A 26611-nucleotide genomic window follows, 5' to 3' on the forward strand; every position below is an offset into this window, starting at 1 on the left:
CTCCAGTTGGAGAACCTACTCAAAGGAATGTTCCAATTGTGGGCTTGGCGCTCACTCATTTCATGATACATGTACATTACTGGAGACAGATTTCACATTCAGCTTTCTGTTCAGTGTCATGTACCTAATATGTTGCAAATATAATTTGTTAATGTTTTCAGCAAACATATTTCCCCATCAATTCATTCAAAACAAGCACTTTCAAGTGTAATACACCAAAAGTGCAACACTGATGAGAGGTAGCCATGGGGGAGGACACAAACAGCATTTTTTGTACTTTTCATTTTGCTCCCTCCCCCCTTATGTCCTCATGAGACAATTGAATGTTACAGATGTCTCTCATAGAAAATTTAATGTATTTTTGTGCAGTGTAGGTGTTTTTGTTGATAACATGCATATTTTTCATGTTGTTGGGGTTGGGACTGGGCATTTTCGTCTTTCCACAGAATGGCCACAAAGTCGCTGCTTTTCAGTGTGCTCTAGCACCGATACCACTCATCAGAAAATCAAACCTGACTAGTGACTTTTGTGGCAAATTTTGTCTACTTTAATTTTGTATCAGATTTTAATTTTTGAAAAAATCATTGTTTTGGAGATACAAATGTAAAACTGAAAAAAGTACAAAAATTTTGAGACTTTTTGCAAATTTCTTTGTGATTCCGAGATGCTACAAAACAGCAGACATGAAATTTGGATTCGGCAACCCCTCCCCCCCCCCCCCAAAAAAAAAAAAGAGAGAGAGAGAGAGAGAGAGAGAGAAGATCTTCCACAATTCTGTTATGAAAATGGCTGTTTCGAACACCATTTGACTGGAATAATTATGATAACTCCAATACAATGATTCCTACATAAGTTTACGATGATGTTTGACTGTTTTACATGTCTGTGAAAAATGGATTTGAAAATATCATTTTTTAAAGATTCACTTGGCCAAAGTGGATATATATATATATATATATATATATATATATATATATATATATATATATATATATATATATATATATAACAGAGGGAAACATTCCACGTGGAAAAAATATATCTAAAAAGAAAGATGATGAGACTTACCAAACAAAAGCGCTGGCAGGTCGATAGACACACAAACAAACACAAATATACACACAAAATTCAAGCTTTCGCAACAAACTGTTGCCTCATCAGGAAAGAGGGAAGGAGAGGGAAAGACGAAAGGATGTGGGTTTTAAGGGAGAGGGTAAGGAGTCATTCCAATCCCGGGAGCGGAAAGACTTACCTTAGGGGGAAAAAAGGACAGGTATACACTCGCACACACACACATATCCATCCACACATACAGACACAAGCAGACATATTTAAAGACAAAGAGTTTGGGCAGAGATGTCAGTCGAGGTGGAAGAGTAGAGGCAAAGAAGTTGTTGAGAGACAGGTGAGGTATGAGTGGCGGCAACTGGAAATTAGCGGAGATTGAGGCCTGGCGGATAACGAGAAGAGAGGATATACTGAAGGGCAAGTTCCCATCTCCGGAGTTCGGATAGGTTGGTGTTGGTGGGAAGTATCCAGATAACCCGGACGGTGTAACACTGTGCCAAGATGTGCTGGCTGTGCACCAAGGCATGTTTAGCCACAGGGTGATCCTCATTACCAACAAACACTGTCTGCCTGTGTCCATTCATGCGAATGGACAGTTTGTTGCTGGTCATTCCCACATAGAATGCATCACAGTGTAGGCAGGTCAGTTGGTAAATCACGTGGGTGCTTTCACACGTGGCTCTGCCTTTGATCGTGTACACCTTCCGGGTTACAGGACTGGAGTAGGTGGTGGTGGGAGGGTGCATGGGACAGGTTTTGCACCGGGGGCGGTTACAAGGATAGGAGCCAGAGGGTAGGGAAGGTGGTTTGGGGATTTCATAGGGATGAACTAACAGGTTACGAAGGTTAGGTGGACGGCGGAAAGACACTCTTGGCGGAGTGGGGAGGATTTCATGAAGGATGGATCTCATTTCAGGGCAGGATTTGAGGAAGTCGTATCCCTGCTGGAGAGCCACATTCAGAGTCTGGTCCAGTCCCGGAAAGTATCCTGTCACAAGTGGGGCACTTTTGTGGTTCTTCTGTGGGGGATTCTGGGTTTGAGGGGATGAGGAAGTGGCTCTGGTTATTTGCTTCTGTACCAGGCCGGGAGGGTAGTGGCGGGATGCGAAAGCTGTTGTCAGGTTGTTGGTGTAATGTTTCAGGGATTCTGGACTGGAGCAGATTCGTTTGCCACGAAGACCTAGGCTGTAGGGAAGGGACCGTTTGATGTGGAATGGGTGGCAGCTGTCATAATGGAGGTACTGTTGCTTGTTGGTGGGTTTGATGTGGACGGACGTGTGAAGTTGGCCATTGGACAGGTGGAGGTCAACGTCAAGGAAAGTGGCATGGGATTTGGAGTAGGACCAGGTGAATCTGATGGAACCAAAGGAGTTGAGGTTGGAGAGGAAATTCTGGAGTTCTTCTTCACTGTGAGTCCAGATCATGAAGATGTCATCAATAAATCTGTACCAAACTTTGGGTTGGCAGACCTGGGTAACCAAGAAGGCTTCCTCTAAGCGACCCATGAATAGGTTGGCGTACGAGGGGGCCATCCTGGTACCCATGGCTGTTCCCTTTAATTGTTGGTATGTCTGGCCTTCAAAAGTGAAGAAGTTGTGGGTCAGGATGAAGCTGGCTAAGGTAATGAGGAAAGAGGTTTTAGGTAGGGTGGCAGGTGATCGGCGTGAAAGGAAATGCTCCATCGCAGCGAGGCCCTGGACGTGCGGAATATTTGTGTATAAGGAAGTGGCATCAATGGTTACAAGGATGGTTTCCGGGGGTAACAGATTGGGTAAGGATTCCAGGCGTTCAAGGAAGTGGTTGGTGTCTTTGATGAAGGATGGGAGACTGCATGTAATGGGTTGAAGGTGTTGATCTACGTAGGCAGAGATACGTTCTGTGGGGGCTTGGTAACCAGCTACAATGGGGCGGCCGGGATGATTGGGTTTGTGGATTTTAGGAAGAAGGTAGAAGGTTGGGGTGCGGGGTGTCGGTGGGGTCAGGAGGTTGATGGAGTCAGGTGAAAGGTTTTGCAGGGGGCCTAAGGTTCTGAGGATTCCTTGAAGCTCCGCCTGGACATCGGGAATGGGGTTACCTTGGCAAACTTTGTATGTGGTGTTGTCTGAAAGCTGACGCACAGTGAAGAAGAACTCCAGAATTTCCTCTCCAACCTCAACTCCTTTGGTTCCATCAGATTCACCTGGTCCTACTCCAAATCCCATGCCACTTTCCTTGACGTTGACCTCCACCTGTCCAATGGCCAACTTCACACGTCCGTCCACATCAAACCCACCAACAAGCAACAGTACCTCCATTATGACAGCTGCCACCCATTCCACATCAAACGGTCCCTTCCCTACAGCCTAGGTCTTCGTGGCAAACGAATCTGCTCCAGTCCAGAATCCCTGAAACATTACACCAACAACCTGACAACAGCTTTCGCATCCCGCCACTACCCTCCCGGCCTGGTACAGAAGCAAATAACCAGAGCCACTTCCTCATCCCCTCAAACCCAGAATCCCCCACAGAAGAACCACAAAAGTGCCCCACTTGTGACAGGATACTTTCCGGGACTGGACCAGACTCTGAATGTGGCTCTCCAGCAGGGATACGACTTCCTCAAATCCTGCCCTGAAATGAGATCCATCCTTCATGAAATCCTCCCCACTCCGCCAAGAGTGTCTTTCCGCCGTCCACCTAACCTTCGTAACCTGTTAGTTCATCCCTATGAAATCCCCAAACCACCTTCCCTACCCTCTGGCTCCTATCCTTGTAACCGCCCCCGGTGCAAAACCTGTCCCATGCACCCTCCCACCACCACCTACTCCAGTCCTGTAACCCGGAAGGTGTACACGATCAAAGGCAGAGCCACGTGTGAAAGCACCCACGTGATTTACCAACTGACCTGCCTACACTGTGATGCATTCTATGTGGGAATGACCAGCAACAAACTGTCCATTCGCATGAATGGACACAGGCAGACAGTGTTTGTTGGTAATGAGGATCACCCTGTGGCTAAACATGCCTTGGTGCACAGCCAGCACATCTTGGCACAGTGTTACACCGTCCGGGTTATCTGGATACTTCCCACCAACACCAACCTATCCGAACTCCGGAGATGGGAACTTGCCCTTCAGTATATCCTCTCTTCTCGTTATCCGCCAGGCCTCAATCTCCGCTAATTTCCAGTTGCCGCCACTCATACCTCACCTGTCTCTCAACAACTTCTTTGCCTCTACTCTTCCACCTCGACTGACATCTCTGCCCAAACTCTTTGTCTTTAAATATGTCTGCTTGTGTCTGTATGTGTGGATGGATATGTGTGTGTGTGCGAGTGTATACCTGTCCTTTTTTCCCCCTAAGGTAAGTCTTTCCGCTCCCGGGATTGGAATGACTCCTTACCCTCTCCCTTAAAACCCACATCCTTTCGTCTTTCCCTCTCCTTCCCTCTTTCCTGATGAGGCAACAGTTTGTTGCGAAAGCTTGAATTTTGTGTGTATATTTGTGTTTGTTTGTGTGTCTATCGACCTGCCAGCGCTTTTGTTTGGTAAGTCTCATCATCTTTCTTTATATATATATATATATATATATATATATATATATATATATATATATATATATATATATATATATATATATATATATATATATATATATATATATATATCCTATGTCTAGCATACCATGCATCAAACATTTCTGAAGAGTAAATTGAAAACATGAAGCTTATCTAGAAAGTACACACTGATACAAACATCTTTTCCTTTTTGGTAGCATACAGACGGCATCAGTCAGGAGAGCAAAAGTGACTTCACCAAAGGAGGTTTCGGTTGCCACTGGCATATCATTGATGCAGATTTCAGCAAAGGGCACTGCAGCAATGCAGCAACTCTGTCACTACTGAAATACATTGGGTAGCAATACAGTCAACTGCGGTCATTGGAAACTTGCCTGGTGCCAGTGTCATTAAGATGGGCAAGTTCTCAGTAGCTTCATAAGTCATCAGTCTTGCAGTTCCATGCTCAAGTTGGCAGGCTGTATGGACTACACTCAGTACAGAGTTTCTACATGCTCTACTTCTCCACTGCCATAGTTTTGTCTGTGTAATTCAGGTATCACAGTAAGTTCATTCTGTCTCATAGTCCATAAAATGCTCAATCTCAAATATTCAGGTGGCTTACATAGAGCAGCACGGTTAAAATTTTACACTGTTGTGCTGAACTTTTGTGGTACTTTGTGATTCTGGTTGCAGAAACTTTAACTGCAACACATTTTCTAGCTACCCATCCAATCACTGTATCTCACAACCAGTTTAACATTATTTAACCAGCAAAGCTCTCGTTTTACCTCCTAATCCTTCCCCATCTAATACACTTCGTAGCCTGCCCAGATAGCTGTGCGGTCTAATGCACTGCTTCCCGAGTGGGAAGGCGTGCTGGTCCCTGGCACGAATCCGCCCATTGGATTAGTGACGAGGTCCGGTGTGCCGGCCAGCCTGTGGATGGTTTTTAAGGTGATCTTCCATCTGCCTCAGCAAATGCGAGCTGGTTCCCCATATTCTGCCTCAGTTACACTATGTCGGTGATTGCTGTGTAAACACTGTCTCCATGTATGCATACACTATAATTACTCTACCACGCACACACTGGGGTTACACTCATTTGGAATGAGACATTCCTGGGGGGAGGGGAAGGGGCGGGGGGGAGGGGGGAGTTCCACTTGGGGCTGAACCACACAATAACCCTGTGTTCAGTACGGGGTGGCGGTGGGGTGAGTAGACTGCTGTAGCCTGTTGTGGGGTTGTGTACCACTGAGGGCTACGGTGGGGATGAAGCCTCTCCGTCGTTTCTAGGTCCCCAGTTCAATACATACATACAATACACTTTGTTGTCATTATTATTTCTCGAGGTGCAGAAAGGTAAGAGAACTTCTGTCAGAGTTTGGAAAGTATGGACGATTTACTGGCAGTAGTGAAGCTGTGGGAGCTGGTTATGAATTGTGTCTAGATAGCTCAGCTGATAAAAATGTTGCATGTGAAAGGCAAGCTTCCACGTTCAAGTGCTGTCCACCACACAACTTTAATCTGTCAGGAAGTTGCAATGCAGTGTATAGCATATGTCTGTGAACTTTCTTCTATCAATCTATCTATTTTAAAAGTTTACGTGTTGTGCCATCATTTTCCCATAAAAATGTGGAGAACTACAAAAAAACCACATTCAGACTGGTCAGTAACACATCAACTGTGATTAATATTGTATACATGTTTGATCCAGCGCTGAATTAGCTCCATCTCATACCAGTCTCAAATAACCATGTTACCAGCAGCCCATTAAATGCTAATTTTTCATTTTCCTGTACAATAAGCCAGAACTGAGCTATAAGACCATAAGAGCACAACAGGAGCTTGCACATAGAATGTAAAGGATACTCCAATGCCAACCATTTTTGAAAATGTCATCCCAGGGAAGGGGGGGGGTTTGAAAAAATAAAACATGGGTAAGAGAGACTGAGCAGTCCTGGACGATGAGAGCCACAAGGTTCAAGAAACAAATTTGAACTAACAACACTTTTCCCGTAACACTGCACAAGTATTCAGGAGTAAACAACTTCAAATTTTTACTACTGTAGGTTCAGTTGACCCTATACTCATATAAATCCATGAGGCAAATGTTAAAACAACATGTCCTATGTGTCAAAGATGATAATGAGCATATGTCACAGTGGAGCAGATGATGAGTAACAAGCAAATGTAGTTATTTTATTACTTATGAGCCTGGTTCCCTTGTTACAGTGTCCTACTGTTCTAAAAGCCATGAAACATTACGTGACAGACTAATGTCTTCAGGCTGCTGAACTGCTAGTGTACTGCTTGCTTTTGTATCATTTCGAAACACTGCCAATGCCTTCAAGCTAAATCAGACCAAGCAGGTTACGAATCTGCAACAATAGTGGTGAAGACTGAAGAATTTTGTAATCACAACTGCTTCTCTGGTTGTGACTGTAGCTCATCTCATTGCTTATGAACCAGATTTAATATCAAAACAGTATTAACCAGACTAGCCCGCCCGGTTGGCTGTGCGGTCTAATGCACGGCTTTCTGGACGGGAAGGAGCGTCGGTCCCCGGCACGAATCCGCCCGGTGGATTTGTGTCAAGGTCCGGTGAACTGGCCAGTCTGTGGATAGCTTTTAGGCAGTTTTCCATCTGCCTCGGCGAATACAGGCTGGTTCCCCTTGTTCGGCATCAGCTACACTATGTCGACAATTGTTGCGCAAACAAGTTCTCCACGCACGGGTACACCACCATTACTCTACCATGCAAACATAGGGGTTACACTCGTCTGGTGTGAGATGTTCCCTGGGGAGGGAGAGGTGACAGGGGGGGGGGGTCCACCAGGGGTCGAACTGCACAATAACCCTGAGTTCGGTGTGGGGCGGCGGAGGGCAGTAGTCGTCGTGGGGTTGCGGGCCACTGCAGCTGCGGTGGGGATGGAGCCTGGCCATTGTTTCTAGGTCCCCGGTTAACATAACATAATATTAACCAGACTACCTGCACTCTCAAGCAATTGTCTCAGATTTTTGCTAGATTCCAAACCACTGGAAGATATTGAAAATTTTCATGATTTTCATCATTTTCCGCTCATTACATTTATTTATAATTTGATGTACTGTTGTGTGTGTGTGTGTGTGTGTGTGTGTGTGTGTGTGTGTGTGTGTGTGTGTGTGTGTGTGAGGGGGTGGGGGACAGAGGGGAGGCAGGGGGGGGGGGAGTTCAATGTTCAACTGAAGCTGAGTAAACTATTTCAAGTTACTGTTTTTCTCTCTCTCTCTTTTTAGTAGCATGGTTTATTCTATAAGCTATCCTCTTCCTCCTTTCATATGTGGAGAGGAAATTTTGTAAAAACAATTTCAAAATATTATTCAGATGTGCAAATTTGCAGATACACTGCAAATGCATTTCATTATATGTCCACAATCTCTTGTCTCATCAATGTGCCACTTAGCCCTGAAGATATTTTATTGTGTCTTCACTCTAACATCTACTGTGTGTCTTCAAACAATACAAAAATTTTTCAGCTTTTCACAAGATTTAGTTGCAGTGGCATGTAAATGAAATAATATCACAAAAGTAACAATACTATTTCATTTCTGTCCCAGGTCTCAGCCATATGTATTACTTGTAAATAATTAGAAATTATTACTAGAAAATAATGGCACAAAGTGCAGTACAGTGTTAAATTTTTGTGACATCGACAGATCTGTTTAATTAGAAAATGAAAACATACACTTTTATGGACTGAACTTTGTTTGGCAGATATATTTTTGGTATTTAAGGTTAAAAAGTAAACAAGCTATTTTGTTGCCCTAATGTATGTTTAGTACAAACTAGTTTTAATTTTATTACGTCATCATTAGATAATAGAATAAGCTGAAAGTTGGTTTGTAATAAACGCGTATTAGTGGAACACAAACAGTTTTATTTCCTTTGCAACCTGAAATATGAAATTTTTGTACAATGGAGGATATCCATTAATATGAATTTTCTGGTAGTAAAAGACTTGTGCAGAAATACTTAGATGGCTGTCTTCACAATTTTATTTGTTACCCTAAATACAGTTGCTGTACACTACCTGATAAAAAAATTGAAGCACTCAAAACACACTGTCAGATGTCAAAGTAACTTCAGGCATATGAACTCTATTGGCAGACATGTAGGCCTAAACTGGTCAGAGTGGCAATTTTCTGTGACAGGTAGATCGGTCATCAGACTGCTTTAGTGTTATTTGTATTCACTGTTGTTACCGAGCCCGGTAGGTGGTATAAGGGATGTAAACAGCACTAGATGTCGAGTGACCACTATCAACGTTCAAGTCAAACATACAATATCCACAAGAAAATATTACCGTATCACGTAACGAGCACATCGTAAACTCTTCACCTCTGCACCTGTCATCCGAGAACAAGTAATGGTCTCCCCGGAACATTCTGCGTCAACCCCTGCACTACCGGTTGGGTACTAGCAGCAGCTCGACTAGGGAATTACAGTCCCACGCACAGCCCGCTCTTAACACTACACCACAAGTAGCTGCGTCTGAAGTAGTGCCGTGACCAGGAAGCGAGGACTGCCGACCGATGGTGTCGCATAATGTTCGGCAACGAATCACGGCTCTCCATTATCCCAGATGACCACTGTCAATGAGTACGGTGGTGACCTGGGGAAGATGTCCTATTATTCCAATATTTTGGAAAAGAACAGCAATGTTACTACTAGTATCGTGCCATCGGGTGTGACTCGGTGTCACGGCTGGTGGTGATTGAGGTAATTTTGATAGTACAACAGTATGTCACAGAAATCCTGCATCTTCACATGTTACGTCTCACGTGTAAGTGCCGTGCTGCAATTTTTGAACAGAATAATGCTCAACCACACGTGGGACACGTCTCTACAAACGATCTGTGTAATGTCGTACTTATGTGGCCGACAAGGCCTCCAGATCTATCACCGATAGAGCGTGTACGGGACCGGCTCGGATTCGACTCCGCCCCAGAGTCAGTATGCAGTATCGAGGAATAGTTACAACAGTTGCGAGCCAGGTCACCACAGGAGAGGATAGAATGGAACTGCATCAGTGCGTGTGTCCAGGCCAGGAGATGTGTAATGTAACACAGGTAAGTGGCCTCATACTGCCAAGTTCTTTTTAAATGTGACACGATTTTGTGATCACAGAAATGAGATCGTACTCCCTCTCGACTTGTGAATTTTCATTTTGTTTCCATCTCCCCTTCTTGGTGCTTCACTCTTGCCAGTAATGTATATGAGAAATCTGTTAAATGTTTCTCAGATTATTATTACTGCAGATGCCAACAAGACTTACTTGTAAGCTTACATAATTACAACCACAAAAGTTGACAGCTGCAGGTAGCATAGGGCTTATACACAGCTAAACTTCGACTCTACCTTCGTGTAAGCTTTGAAGGTCAAAGATTGACCTTTCCACAGCTGAAAACCTACATTTTATGGAAAATACTTGTGATAGTTCTGATTTGTGGACACAATAAGTTACTTAAACTTGGGACTCGTTAAGAAAGGAACATAATGTTACAAAGAGTCTTGCATCAGAATATTTATTTCCACAAACGAATTGCATTTACAGCAACATTTACATACACATTACATGAAATTCTCAATAACATTCAAAAACATTCTATTAACTTCAGGTTATGGACAGTATCCTTATGGTAACTTGCCAGTCTTTGTACAGGAAAATGAGTATCTGTGTAGGGAAAGAACACTTCTTTGGTAACATTTATAAGAAATGTTACAATGTCATGAATGTGTTGTAATCAGTTAATTATGGAATTGTCTTACTGAGATAAAATAATTATGTTTCAGCTGCAAAGCAAAATGGCACAAAACATAGTACCAATCAGTTATCACTGCATTTACTTCCTTGCTTTTTTTTTTTTTTAAATTACAAAAATACCGGTAAATATTTATCTTTCCTGCAATGTAACCATGCAATGTAATTAAGAAGCAAACAGTTTCTGTGCATCATCACTCCAGTAAGTATCAGTGGCACTGTACGACATCCAAAGTGACACAAGATATCAAACCCACACCAACAATTTGTGTACAAGATACAATTACATCCAGCACCCAGCCTCCATTTTACCACCAAGATGACACGTATATACTCCACAATTGCACATCGTATAGTCTACAATGAAAGAACTGCCCGGATAACACTTTTTTTAGCCACACCATATCATGCTGAAAGTCTGTCAGAACTCACAGTTTCTAGACAATGTGGGTAAATGAAGTTTGATCTACACAATTCTTGTATTATTACAATTTTTTACATATATAATTATCCTACTTTGGAATTGTGGTATACTTATACAGCATGTATCTCTCAAGAGTCATCAGGCACATTTTCTCTGGGGTTTCAGCAGATATTTGCAATTTCATTTTTGCATTGTGTAGCTGGAGTTAGGCCAAACAAATAGCACTCATCAGGGTCTTAGAGTGATGCCCTGTGCCAACCAAAACCATTGAGTCATTCCCCATCACAAACAAAATTAATTTAATTTGTGGATTTTACACACATATTTGAGACAGCACTCCCATATTAGTCCAGTCCAACATTCGTTTTACTGAAAAATCCAGGATGGAACGTAACAATACGAGAGAAGGAAAGATGCTACTCACCATACAGCGGAGATGCTGAGTCGCGACAGGCACAATAAAAAGACTCACACAATCATAGCTTTCCGCCATTAAGGCCTTTGTCGGCAGTAGACACACACACACACACACACACACACACACACACACACGCACACGCACACGCACGCACACAAGCGCAACGTCACACCCAATAAAGATCATTGAGTCACTCATTGGAATGTTGTGCTTGAAAATGGAATGTCCAATGTGGATGGATGCTTAAAACTATTCTTTCTATCAGTTAGATAAGGAAAACCTCAGATTTTTTTAATTATTACATTTTACAGGTAAAACTATTGAGGAGAATGTATGCAGTCATATACATATCCCTCATCTACAATGTCATCACAAGCAGAATGGAAAGTACATGATGAATATTTAGCCTCAAATAGAAGCTGCATTGTGCCTGAATAGTCATAAGATTATTACTAAACTTTTTAGGCCAACAAAAATTCACAGCTTCAACTTAAACATTGCACTTTGCTGCTTAATCGTACATACGAGGTGTGGCTAGAAAAAAACCGGACTAGTACTGGTGAAACAATAAAACGAATGCAATAAGGCTGAAAGTCGCGTGGCCTGTCATGTGACTCCTGCTCCGCCTACTGCTCGAGTTTCATCTGCCTCCTGCACTCAGTCTGCCCGTGGCGTCTTTTTTAAGTAGTTGACGTTTTGTCTGTGCGTTGGAAAATGTTGAGTGTACAGAAAGAACAGCGTGTTAACATCAAATTTTGTTTCAAACTAGGAAAATCTGCAAGTGAAACGTTTGTAATGTTACAACAAGTGTACGGCGATGATTGTTTATCACGAACACAAGTGTTTGAGTGGTTTAAACGATTTAAAGATGGCCGCGAAGACACCAGTGATGACACTCGCACTGGCAGACCATTGTCAGCAAAAACTGATGCAAACATTGAAAAAATCGGTAAACTTGTTCGACACTTTCCTTGTCAACTCCTGTTAACTCAGACACTGCTCTGATTGTTAAACGGCGATCTTGTCCAACAAGTTTACCGATTTTTTCAATGTTTGCATCAGTTTTTGCTGACAATGGTCTGCCAGTGCGAGTGTCATCACTGGTGTCTTCGCGGCCATCTTTAAATCATTTAAACCACTCAAACACTTGTGTTCGCGATAAACAATCATCGCCGTACACTTGTTGTAACATTACAAACGTTTCACTTGCAGATTTTCCTAGTTTGAAACAAAATTTGATGTTAACACGCTGTTCTTTCTGTACACTCAACATTTTCCGACGCACAGACAAAACGTCAACTACTTAAAACAGACGCCACGGGCAGACTGAGTGCAGGAGGCAGATGAAACTCGAGCAGTAGGCAGAGCGAGAGTCACGTGACAGGCCACGCGACTTTCAGCCTTATTGCATTCGTTTTATTGTTTCACCAGTACTAGTCCGGTTTTTTTCTAGCCACACCTCGTAAACATACACCATGGTTAACGTGCACACTATGTGAGGCATGGAAACGTATTATGGTGTGCATTCTTCAGCCTCAACATTTCAGTTCTTACAAAAAATAGTTGTTAAAATATTTTCACAATAAAAGTAAAAATTCTACACTACTGCACTGTACGAACAATTTTTGACAGCAAAAAAAAAAAAAAAAAAAAAAAAAAAGTGTGCTGTCTTGCGAGGGACTAAAAAAAGAATTGCAACAGACAAATAGTTTCATTGTACATGAAAAAAGTACCCACTGTGGGAATAAGACATATTCATAAAATGTTTTTGATACCAGCGTGTTACAATATGCTTTATTCATCTAAATAGCAATTAGCAGTACGCAGAAAAACAGCCATTATTATTCCCCTGACAACACCAAAATGTAGCAAGTTCACATACACTTTCAAAATTTCACATGGGATGGATCATAAACAAGGAAAAGAGTTAAATCAGTCATTAAGTACCCCGACACACACTTCTTATTACACAAAGAGCACACGGTTATGTCTTGAAAATTACAAGAAGGTGACCTCAATTCAAATCACTAAGGCACTACTTGAAGTTCCCTATATAATAGTGTAGCTTCTCGTTAGCAACCACAACTTTGCTATCAGTGTTTAATTTGAACTTAGAACAATCCTGGAATTCACCATATTTAAAAAAAAAAATTACAGATGAAAATCTGCATAATGAAATTGGATGAATTGATAGGCACCACAGGCATCAAAATGAGACATAACAATGCACAATGCAACAGTAATCACTGGCTATATTGTTCAAACTTAATGAAAATTAATGACGCTGAGGTCAATGTGAGGTGTGAAGCACTGACTTACTGTGTACTTACAAATGCCTCTACTTCAGTGTATGAAGATTTCAAGTTACACCAAAGTCATATAGCATGAAATGACATTAATTATGAAAGCTAAGTATTCATTATGAGCAGAAAGAACAAAGATTCTATGTCCACTTTCAGATTTCAAAATATTTTGTAGTCTGCACCCCTGTTTTCTAGCAAAGTAAACATTATTTTGATTTTTAATTTTTAAGTGTTCTCTCTCTCTCTCTCTCTCTCTCTCTCTCTCTCTTTCTCTCACTCACTCACTCTTTCTGTCTGTCTGGCATTGCAATTTAAGGACTCTTAACTAGAAGGTTATTAGTGCCCTTACTAAAATAATTAGGGTCAAATGTGTTTAAAATGTCTAAAACTCTTTTTTTAAAAAAGTTAAAAGAGCTGTATACAAACTTGTTTAAAGTCTCTCTCTCTCTCTCTCTCTCTCTCTCTCTCTCTATCAAACTCAGTCACATCCACTTGTACATTCACACTATCATGTTACCTGTAAAACTGTAAATTTAGTCAAATGTAGGTAAAATATATGGATAATACAAGAAGAAAGATACACTCACATAACAAATTAAAAGCCCCTGCCCAGTATTTTAGGCAGCAAATCAGACATTCACAGAATATTAACAGCTGTTTCCCATTTGTGTCACTGTCCAACAAGAAAGGAGACAGATATTTGGGTAAATTAGTCTCTAGCTTGAATATAAAACACAGTCAACTAAAGTGTGGCACACTTACCTGTGTGCCATATGTAGTAACCAAAACCAAACACGGGAACGCCTTGGGCTGTGGGATCGGAGCCGCCAGGCAGGGAAGCCGCTGGCGGTGGAGCATGCACCACCGGGTAAACACAAGGAAAAGTCAGACGACAGACCAACGACAACCGACAACAATCAACAACGACCGACTATGACCGACACAACAAGGAAGAGATAAACAACGGAGGCTTATAGAAACCACAACACCAAACACCAACAGTAAATCCACTCGGAACCAGAGCCAGGCAAATGTCAACAACGAGCAACAACCAGACCGCAGTACCGCCGAGATAGAGACACAATCCAGAGCGAGTACCAGACTGACTGGACTAGGGCAGAGCGGGTCCCTATATACAATACCGGAGGGAGCGGCTATTGGCCGCTGTCTGCACGTGGTGTAGCGGTGGCACCCTCGCTGCGCGATAGCCGCTGCGCGGAAGAGCCGCCGCGGACACGGAGTCCTCTATGGGCTGGCCACATCCATTTGTTCTGGCGCGTGTTCGACTTCCGTGGCGGGAGGTACTAGACCATACGAATCACAAATTAGAGAGTCCTCTCACTGGAAGAAGAAGCTATGTGTCACAAGGCCTGCGACCTAACACATAAACTAGTGTTCAGGGGTGCTCACTGTGTGGCTGGAAACAGTTATGGCAAACCTGTGTTGTTGACATTACCAGCTGCAGCTTATTTTCCATCATTTCCAGCCATTATTCTTCCCATCTACACACGGGTCTGTAACTCTACAGTGATGTGGTAGCATGTAGGGAGACAGCATAATGAATTACCTGATCATCACTGCCCATCCACTAATTCATTTATCTCAATTCTCATGTACCCTGGTACCCAGCAGAATGACATCTTCTGTGCACCTTTCCAAGCTAATAAGAGTGTAATGGATATTATGGACTACTTTATTGCTGGGTACAAAGATTGTAGTGGCAGAGGGGCACTCAAGAATCAGAGAATATGAAGAATTTTGCTGTTTGGACACACCCATTATGCTGTTCTGAATATATTTAACCAATGACATGCTATCTTTGACGTTTATATTTTATTACAACAAATTCTACCAAAAGCCCTATAACTTGCATGGCCTTTCAGCTTTACTAAACTGTAAGCTTAAAGTCTATCACACTGTAGATGATTTAGCACTATTCTGGCTCACGTTTCATAGTATGTTACTAGAATCTGATGGGAATTAGTGCATTCTGCATGCACAAGAGTGATCTACAGTAGGAACTTTAATGGCATAATGTCAAAAGCTCATCCTTCCCACGTCCATATTAGCTTCCGCATCCTGTGTGAAGGCTTATGGTCATGGACACAATTTTCTCTGACCATGAGGGCAAGGTGCACACCAAGTTTATTTCAAACAGACAGTCATCAGTGACAGATCTTACAGCAAAACTCTATGGGCTTCGCACTCAGCTGTAAAAGCAAGAGATGTGGAAAGCTGAACAACTATACTTTGCTCTTATGTGACAATGCAACCTGTCACAGGACTCCATCACAAAGTCTTCTAATTTTACCTTTGCTTGGTCAGCATAAAGTATATTTAAGAGGCCACTAATCTGTCAACAATAACAAGTGCAGATATTTGTTTTGCACTAGCTCCAGGACAAAGCTAAACATCATCAAGCAAGTCTTTATAGGGTGTGTTCCTCGTATGATTAGCTTTCAAAGACTACTTTTTATGCAAGACACAATTATTAGTTTTCACATTACCCACTGTCATATTGCAGGAAACCTTCTGTTTTATTTTTCAATTTATTCTTTTACTTTTAAATTACTATGGTGTCCCCTTTGTCAGAGTCCACAAGAACAGAATTTAGTTACTTCAGTTTACCTGTAGTTTTCTGAAATGTCTTCTTAAGTTGCCCTTGTTATGATGTTATGGTACTTTTGTTCCCTTGAGAACGAGTTAGATCTCTTGATTCCCTGATTTGGCAGGTGCTAAATCAGATATGTTTAGTATCTGTTGCTGTTTTACTACAGGTTCACTTTTTGTAATGAGGTTTTCTGTTGTTCAATTGTGCATTAATAAAGCAGCACAAAATCTTCTCAGTCCTCTTGTCATATCAAACTAGAGAAAAACTTAAGCTTTCAATGATCTAATCCACAGCTTTTGTCAGAAGTATCCGAGTGTCATGATCGATGTTGTGACAGCTTTTTACAAGCAATAAATGGTCTATTAAAGGTAGGCCTAAATCACTGTGGCATCATTCGGCCTGAGATCGCATCAGTGTCTGTGATGGAGGAAAGAGCACCATTGCTTCCACTGGAACATTTGGATGGCATTGTTGAGATATTCTTATCGATGGAAACATGACTGTGACAGGGTTTAGAGCTCATTCTGAAGTAGGGAATTTAGGACATTTACAGGTTCATAACCATGGCTCACAGTCACAGGCTTGTGTTGTGGAAGAGCCAGTGACACAGCACATTGTCAGCCCTTGAGCAATTTATATACAAACTAAGTATTCAACTGAGATAGGTTAATTGTGAGAGGACCGAACACTGATGGATTTGAGAAGTATAATGAGTTTTAATGAAACTCTGGTGCTCAGGTCACATCTGGTGCCAAACAAACCTGATTTATTTGCTGTGAAATTTAGAATTGGATGAGATGAACTCAGCAGCAGTCAAAGAGAGAATGCAAGTGTCAGTAAAGATAGAAAGGACTGTTAACAGCTAGGAAACAATATTCTGTGGTTCAGTGGTGGAATGATCTTGCCAAAAATTCCATTCACAAAACTCTGGAATCAAATTTAGATTGAAATGTTCAAGTTACACTAAAGTGTACAGAGCAGTTAATCACATTAGGGATTACTAATTTCACTCTTCACAGACAAATGTGAGGAAAAAAGATTTGAGGATTTAATGTCATCTCCTTGAAAAGAAATAAAAAACCTTAGACTGTGCAAGAGAAGTTATAAAATCAGTTAACTTTCAAATGACAACCAGAACAATAATCAACTTCATTCATTTTAGAATACTTATCATGTTTTTGGAGTTGTTGGATGCTGTAGTTACACTGTCAATTAAAAGCAAGAGAATGTTAACGTGTGTAAAATTCTGATAAGTGTGCTGGCCTGTGATTTTCTACAGTGTATAGAGAACTGTGAGACTGGCTAGTCCCTATTTCACTAATATTTATGGTGGTTTCTTTGAAACAATGAGTACAAAGTGACATTCCACAATAAAGTGTCATAGACATAGTAGTCCAATAGAATAAGAACAATTAAAACTAAGGAGACAGGCAAGCTGGGTAATGAAAATAGTTTTTTAACACCTGGAGTGTTTCTATGATTAATGGCAGCTGAAGAACCCAGAACTGGAATTTCACTAAACAGTTCTTGCTGGGTTTATTAAAAAATGTTTAACAGTATGAACTTTCATCGGAAAATATCGTTTTACTTTTGCATACATTGGGATAACTGAATTCTCTACTCATATATTGTCATCAGCCCCACAAAATTAGTAAAAATGATTGGTACAACTTCCTATGTGCAAAGGTTTGTGCGTGTTTACAACTTTTCTCTTCATTACTGACAATGACTGCACTTATTCTTGGCATCATACTGTTTCTAGAAAGAGAGTAAAGTAAATGGGCAGAAAGGAATTTCACCTCAATTGTGAACTAGAAAACCATATGAGAGACAGACAGAAACTTGTAAATAGTTATGGACAATGACATTAAAATCGTGCTGTGGGTGCAGCCAGCCTGACACGAAAGGAAATCCACAAGGAAAACGTGTGTGGCAACAGGAAGAGATGCAGTGAACTGAAACTGGAGAATGATGATTATCTTGCTCTATATTAGGGATGGGTAACATGGAAAGTAGCTATTCAAATAATCCTGTAATAGCATTGCTTCATTAACGTAAATTACGGTACCATGTTGAGTCTTCTTACATTTTACTAGGGTGAGATTCACAAAAAAAAACGCAACAGCCTACAAATATAAAAGCCAAGGGCCTAATCACCAGCCCTTATAAATTTTTTTCTTTCACAACTCACTTACTTCATCACACTGTCAATTACTTGTTAATGTGAGGAACACTGAGTTGCAGTGCAGCACAGTCTCAAACTAACTAGGTTTAAATCAGCTCAGAGATAAGTGGAAGACAAGTTTATATCACCTCCAACCTTCGGGTGATTACATCTGTCCTATTTTTCCAGAACATATTTTCACTGTGCAGCAGAATGTGTGCCTATTTGAAACTTCATGGCAGATCAAAAATGTGTGTCACATCAGGACTCTAAGTTGGGGGTATCTGGGGATAACTCACAACCCATCCTCACAGCTTTACTTCAGCAAGTATCTCCCTTCTACCTTCAAAATTCCATTTTTATTGCTATGCTTTTATTCTTGACATTTTTATTTGAACAAGTCAGGAACATTTTGCCCTTGTCATTGCAACAGGCAGCCTCAGAAGTCAGTCTGATGACCAGTTAAACATAGACAATTCTGTACAGCCAGGGTACTAATGCTCATTAGTACATTTCATTCCTTAGGAAAGCATGCAGCAATCACTGCCCCTCACAAGCACCACAGCCAAGTTCTATCAAGCAGGCAGTGAAAAGTTTACTGCTCCATGCAGCCAGGGTATTCATGCCTCAAGCACATTAAATTCCTACCTCAGAGACAGTTAATGATTCTGCTCTCAGCAGGCATTCCGCTGAGCCAACTGGCAATTACAGAGTTCCACCATGCAAGCCACAACACATTTACAGCTCCAAGTCTGTTGTATTATGTTTTTGCGTATTCTTGTTAGCAATTTTGTTCTCATATATAATGAAAATGTGACAATTATAGAAAAACTGAGTGTAGTAAAGCACAAAGCACGTAGAAGGGTGCTGTTGCTAAATATAAGCTCTTATTTGTTGCAGCTAGCATTAATACATTATTTAGAAAGTCTGACAGCTTAGTATATAATTGCAAATTTTAAATAAAAATTCAGGATGAGTTTTCTAAAAATATGACCTGTGAAATGCTGACAATATATGGCAATATTTGAAATGTATCCAAGCAACAAGTACAGGGTGGTACTTAAAATGAAGCAACTCACAGAGATCGAAAACAGGCTGTAATTATTATATGGCAGAGAAATTAGGCAGATATACTATTGTGTTAATGTGGAACTGATTTACAATGGAAAAAGCTAGTCCCAATTTTGGCCACCAGGTGCATATCTGGCACTGTACACTGTCTATATGACAGCATGACATCCATACTGTTGTTTCACAAGACATAACATGAATGAGCAGCATAGCTATCCAGAACGGGGCTACAAAACCACAAGATCCAATTTCATACCCACAATTAATTTTGTGATTCTAGATGCACCACTTGCAAAACTGCACTTCACTTGGTAACTCGTCCTTCTCTGTAATTCAGTTGAAAGGATTCTCTACACTGAAAGCAGCATTGTGCCACTGCTACAAGGTACTATGGTCACCGTCCTCTTAACATTACATTTTTTTTTACAGAAACAACCAATACCACATATACTATCGATTCTTGTGTAGGTGAACATTATATCAGCTTTCTAACTGAATAAACTTCATATGATTTTGTATACAATGTGTTATGTTTTAGGAAGAAATCAATTTGTTAGTACTCTGTACATGCAGTTAAATTTACTCTTCTTTTGAAAATATTTTGAAATTACAAAATTTCTGGTATACTTAAAATTCAAATTATTAATTGCACAATCTAATACTAATTATTAAATTTAATTCTGGATTCATTTACAAATTAATGATATAAATTAGTAAATATTCTTTTTGTGTCAAGAAAGTGTGTAAACTCTTTTGCTTTGTAAACTCTTTGAAACATTGTGAGTACCAGAGAATGTAAATAGTGGTGGGCATGCCTCTGATGTAAATGCATGTATTTTGCTAAACTTGTCAACAACAATGTAATTTTTGATGTGATAGAAGTAAAAATTGTAAAGTTGGTCTGATTTAGAAGAATGGGATAAAATAAAAAGATATTCATAGCAACAGGCAAATCTTCATTAGTTATTTCATCTTCAGGAACCCATTAAATCGTAATTATAGCCACAAGAATGTACCACACACACAACAAGACTTGGAGACAACAACAACAACAAGATAATGAAGATAAGTAAACAGTTTTTCTTTCATATACCTTACACCTCTCAAAGCTTTAAAAATTTGTGCAAAGACAGAGAATTTTAATAGTGATGTGTGGGAGGGTAAGATTACAAGGGGCAATACTTGAGTGGCACAACAAAGCAGTTGGACCAGTGAATGATACTATTTTGGTTCTGTCTTTTCAATGCTTCACGCTGAATCAACAGTTACTTAGAACAACCTCAACAGATACTGCCTTTAACATTTGCAATAATAGCTACCAAACTCATCTTTTCTCCACCCATGTCACCTGTGCCTATTCACACAACATACCGCCTGTTATAAACTCTCTATCTTCTTAATTTTACACATACATGCTTCCTGCTTATCCTGGGAACCGTGTGTACATGTAATCTTGAATTTACAGCACACTAGCTAAAAACAGTAAAATCTTTCTGTCATTTGTTCATTTGTGCAGAATTTTTCTGAAACTGCAAATATATACAATTTTGAGATAAGTTGAATACTAAAAACATTTAATGAGCTTAAACACTGATAAACCTTTGAAATAAATACCAAGAAGTTCATCTTAACAGAACCTCCAATGGACCGATGGCTAAATTATGTGGAGCTTACGGTACACACAACTCACCTAAACCCCAAGTTAACAAAATACAAAATTGATGAAAAGCATAGAGTCACATCACATGAATTAGAGCTACCATGGAAATTAGCAACACTAATTCAGTGGAACTCGTTTGCTCCAGCAAACTGCTTCAACACCACCTATGATATGATTTAAAAAATATCAAATAACTATTACTCATGCGGATTACATAAAGGGATTCACACAAGTTTTCTGTTAACAACTGTTTAACCCTAGTAAAGTTAATGATTTCTTAGCATGTGCAGTTTTAAATGATGCTTATGAGTGTATCTCCCAGGACACTGAGGACACTTAAACTGTGGTTCTTTCCCACACTCATATTTCAAGTGCCTCGACAAACCTTTCTGGTACCGATAAGACCTTCCGCAAGCATCACATCTAAATCGTTTAGGTAAGATTGATGACTGTTCTACAACGTATGTGTCCCTGTATTGTTCTAGACTGCAGAATCCTTGGCCACTAAAGGATTCTTCTGGTGTCACTCTCGCTAATCCTCCAACGGTTCTGTTGTCATCGCCACTATCACAATTGTCATCGTCACCTTCATCATCTAGGATTATCTCTTCTATACTGTCAGCACTGAAGTCATCTGGATCCTCCTGCTTTATTCTCGGTAGAAGGCACGCGACAGCACTTTCACCAAACATATCTCGAGGTTTCGATGTTCTCAGTTCTTTATCAAATGAGCAATTTGAAAGCACATTGTCACTTAACAGTCCCTGCTCTCCAATATTTTCTTTGGAACATCCTGGCAACTGTCTGGAACCTAAAGTGTTGTGTACTAAGTTTAATACTATTCCAGACACAGAGGTATCTGATTTAGTAGGTGTTTTTGGGAGAGATGAACACTGGAACACGTTGAAGTGCTTAGTAACAAAAATGTCTTGGGACATAGCTATCTCTCCCCCTGGCTTCTCATGGGAGACATAATTGGAACTATCACTGTCACATTTCTGAGCAGCCAGCAGATGTGAATCAGTGTCTTTAGAACACGCCTCCTCTAAAGTGTGTTGTGAGCAACCACCTTCTTTCTGCTCTACTTGAGAACCATGTCTTGGTTCACACAGATTTTTTCTGAAATCTTGTTGTCCACGATGAGAGTCAGATTCATTCGTTCTCCTGAATGTGAGTTCATTCTTCAATCCACTATCACCAGCAAATGAGAGGCCCTTAATCTGTAGAGTCTCAGCAATCTCGAGGAAAGTACAGAGCTTATTCTGCGGTACATTCACTTCTCCAGAGTACATAAATTTCATCAGTGCCTTCAAAATTTGAAATTTTACATCTGGCAGTATAACAATAGGATGCTTTTCATAATGCTGACTGAATATTAATTCAAAATATGGACTGCAAGCTGAGAGAATCACTCTATGTGCTTTAAAATACTGACCTTCAGCACTCACTGTGCAATCTACCAGATTCCCATTACCTAGAAGAGAGCTGAACACAGATAGTAGTGTAGTCTGGTGGTCATTCCACCTCAGGTTGACATCTGTGTCTTGTTCCATACTAGAGAGTGTAATGCTGTAAAAAATCTGGTGCAACAATTCAATTCAGTGGAAACAAATGCTTTAAGTCAAAACATTTTTGTGTGGCAACATTTAATCACCTCTGAACAGAAGAGTGCAGCACTGAAGAGTTGTCTTGAGACTAACTAGGCAGGCATTTTGCAGTCCAGCAATTTGTCACACACTGTGAATTAGCAGTTAATCTAAGGCAGACAAGCTTCTTGAGACTGCAGAATTAGGAGCTTGATGATGGAATTCTCATTTTGCCAACCTATTGTGCAAACAATCACATGTTAATCATGCTGCCATAATGCAAGGGGAACATAAACATAAAGCAGAAGCAAGTAAATGTTTTAAAAATATTTATACATTGATGGAACTGAAAGTAAATGAACAGGCCAAACACTGCCTGCTACAACTTTCTCCACTATAACTTTCTCCACCACACTTCAATGAAGCTGTCAACACAGACAAATAAGCAAAGAACAATCAACAAAAGACAAAACAATCACACAGCCGAAGCAAACAAGAATGCTAAGTAATATCAGTGCTTGAGAAACACAAGGTCATCCATAGGGGAATTGTCATGTATGTTCCTCAACTTCCAAGTAGCTCTATTCTAATAATCTTTTGTTATATACATAAAGCAGAGTGTACGTGTGTATGGCCAGGGTCCCTTCCCAAACCACTGGATCAGTTTCAACCAAATTAGGTACGGAAACAGCAGGCAACATGAATATCAGCACTGTGGGGTTTATGTTCTCCTAGCTCCAATAAGAGCAGAGATACACCCAAAAATATTTTTTTCAGGCACTAGCATACAGGCTGCCCTGCAGAACAAACACGTTGTGTGGGAACAGTACCAGCCAGCCAAATGAAACTGCTTTGCAGGGCAACCTACATTTGAGGAGCAAGAAATGGTTCTTCTGGTCCTGACATGTAGCCTATCCTGCATTTCAGGCATGTTGTGAGAGTAGTATTGATCTGCTCCATTAAACTGTAATGAAGAGACTAAGAATGCTGATTATAGCATGGTTGGGAACAGCTTGAGATGAATACAGAAAGGGATGGATAGAGCAAGGAGGAGGAGGAAATGGACAAAGAGAGAGGAGGAGGGGAAGATGCATGAGGCAGGTGGAAAGCATAGGGGTAGTGGGCTGGTGGAAAAGGAAGAAGGGAAGTGGAGAAGGAAAGAGAGAGGGGAGGAGGACATGGCCAGAGGTAGGGGGAGGAAATTATGATAAGAGAGAGGAGATGGGGGAAATGAGCAAAGAGAGGGAAGAGGAGACCAGAAGACAGAAAAAGTGGGGAGGAGGAAGAGACAGCTAGAGGTGAGAGGATGAGGTGGACAGACAGAGGGAGACAAAGAGAGGAGGAAGAGGAGGTGTGTTCAGTATAAGGCACATCATTTTCCCAGCTGTTGTCAGCTTTCAAGATTTTGGAGTGACTACTTTTTATCCAAGTAGCTACTCAATTGGCATCATGAGGCAAAGTGGACTTTCTACCAGTCCTCACACATTCCTGGCAGTGCCAGTAATTGAACCTATGTCCTCCATACAGCAGACGGACTTGCTGATCACGTGGCTACGGAGCAGGCACATTATACCTGATTGGTACTTTGCAAACTATTTTGATGTTCTAAAAGTGCTCAACTGACACCTCACTTTGCAGAAAATCCATACACATTCTTCTCCATAATAACAGGTTTCCAATTAAATAATGGGATGTAGATTAGACAATTATCAGACAAGGACTGTATAACCATAGTTGTCTACTGGGGTAGTGCAATGGGTCCGATTCTGTTCCCAATAAATGTCAATGACTTTCCAGACAGAATAAGAAATAGATAAAAATGTGATGACAGCAACAAAACAGTCATTGATAAAATACCAGAACTCCTAGTACAGAAAGCAAATGAAATCATTAAGGATCCAGAATAGCAGAGCTCTTGCTCATGAAAGGTGAAGGTCTCGAGTTTGAGTCTCAGTCTGGCACACAGTTTTAATCTACCAGGAAGTTTCATCCTTTACATTTGGGCAATATGTAATAAAGTAACACTGAACACAAATCGTTCAGAGGAGCATTTTTAGGAAAAAGTATTGATTTCCAATTAACATGAAATGAACACACAAAGATATTGGTGAAAAGAATGGCATCAGCATGGTATGCTGTAATTGTTCTACCATTAGTTTGTAAGAGCCAAAGTCTTGGTAGTGGTGTACTATTCCTACACACACTCAGTTCCTAGCTACAGTATTCTTTTCTGGGGATCGAAGGTGCAAAACATGAACACAACATTTTAACTACAAAAAAATGGGCATAAGAATAGTAACTAGAGGTAAAAGTTGGGTTCAGTGTAAAGAACTATTTTAAAAAAACTCAGTACCCTTATTGCACCAAGTGAGTACATCTATACATCTACCAATCTGTTGTGCAAATCAGGGAAAACATTAATAAGTATTTCACAAATGTTCTGTATATAATCATATAATAAGAGCCATTTGTCAACAAAAAACAAATAAAAAAATTCAATACAGCATTTTCTGTTGGGGGATAAATTTTTATAATAAATTGCCTAGAGAGATGAAAAGGATTAGTACAGTAGTTACGTTCAAAAATGCAGCTAAAACATTCTTCACAAGTAAGGCACACTACACAATTACAAATTACTTTGTGTAGGGGGTAGTAACGTTACAGGATAACTACAGAACACTGTCACATTAAACGATAACAATGTAATATGATTATATGAAAATCGTGTAGCAAGATCTCGTTTAATGTCTCATCATTCTCCTCAGCTCAACATGTCACTCATTGTGAGGAGTGCTGAATCAGTTTTTCACATGGACCAAGGGGTGAATACGAAGACATGCACAGGGGGGGGGGGGGGGGGGGGTTTGTACAGTTGCATGTTTATGGGGAGTATGCAGTTAGTGCATAGTGCAGTGGGCATAGCAGCATGTCTGTAGTCCAGAAGTTATCAGCAAGTGTCCTTAGTGTGTGCGGTGATGAAGTGCAAAGTTGTGCTTTATATTACAAGTATCTGGAACAACTTGTGTGTAAATCAAAGAATATTGTACAATAGTGATCAACCAAATGAGGCACTGCAGTGGTTAAGAGATTGACCTCACATTCAGGAGGATGGAATTTGCCCTGTCTGTGCATCCCAATTTAAGTCTCCTGTGCTTCTCCATTTCAGAGAAATCCTACAATCTTTCCTTCATCCAGGTCACTGCCGACCATCTGTCCTGCCCTCATAAAAGTAAACTAATATATGCTGTGTTTATGTATATTTTGAGCTATTTATTTCATTGCATTATGATGATAAAGCTTCTACCACTGTGAGATGATCCCTGGATGAACAAATGAATCAAATAAAATCTTTTTGCATGTACAGGACATACTTTTGCAGGTAAACAGACTGATTCCTTCTCATCCCATCCAGTAAGTGTTTCCTGACTCAAGTTTCTGGGTGGCTTTTCCAAACTCTGCCCCTTTTCCTAAACCTCTCCAATCCTCTCCCTTCGCCCCTCTCCCTTACCCTTAAACCCATCTGCTCGGAGGAGGAGCCACTGGCCTGAAAGCTTGCATAGCTAAAACCTTTTTTTATATATGTATGTTCTCCAGCTGCCATTTGGTGAGTAGATTTTCTATCTATCCAGTTACTTTATACTGTCAAAAATCACTAACTCACGGTACTACTGTCTATGAGTCAGTTTGGGGCTGTATATTCTGGAGCAAGAGTCATCGTTGTTGACGAGCATGTTGTGCACAAAAATGCTTGGCATGTGACTTTGTAATGTAACGATGACAATGTATCGACATGTGTTATTGTAGGTAACTACTTCATTTTTTTAATGCCACATCCTATGTAGTAGCATGATTTTCAAGTTTTAGCTCTCTCCTCTTTTCTATGCTGTGTTGTCATTTTTTTTAAATGCACTTGAGCAGAAGTAATGCCTGAAACTAACATTGCAATAACAATATTTTAAACACAGCC

At 40.6% G+C, this 26611-nt stretch overlaps 2 protein-coding genes across 3 annotated transcripts in view; both read right to left on the reverse strand.

Annotated features, from left to right (window-relative positions):
- Nucleotides 1-26611, reverse strand: part of LOC126209785 (zinc finger E-box-binding homeobox 2-like) — a 56771-nt gene that overhangs the window by 18498 nt on the left and 11662 nt on the right. For both annotated transcript variants that reach the window (XM_049938925.1, XM_049938924.1), the window contains exon 2: nt 22713-22882. The gene's annotated coding sequence lies outside the window, so the exon portion shown is untranslated. The remainder of the gene's footprint in view (nt 1-22712; nt 22883-26611) is intronic.
- Nucleotides 21325-22611, reverse strand: LOC126210016 (zinc finger and BTB domain-containing protein 37-like). The gene has a single exon (XM_049939121.1). It carries the CDS (start codon nt 22609-22611, stop codon nt 21325-21327), a length of 1287 nt encoding a protein of 428 aa, XP_049795078.1.

The sequence above is a fragment of the Schistocerca nitens genome, chromosome 10 (assembly GCF_023898315.1).
Source record: "Schistocerca nitens isolate TAMUIC-IGC-003100 chromosome 10, iqSchNite1.1, whole genome shotgun sequence".
Lineage (NCBI taxonomy): Eukaryota > Metazoa > Arthropoda > Insecta > Orthoptera > Acrididae > Schistocerca > Schistocerca nitens.

Excerpts from the sequence above, each read along its gene's own strand:
- LOC126210016 (XM_049939121.1), bottom strand. The coding sequence starts at position 22,611 with ATGGAACAAGACACAGATGTCAACCTGAGGTGGAATGACCACCAGACT.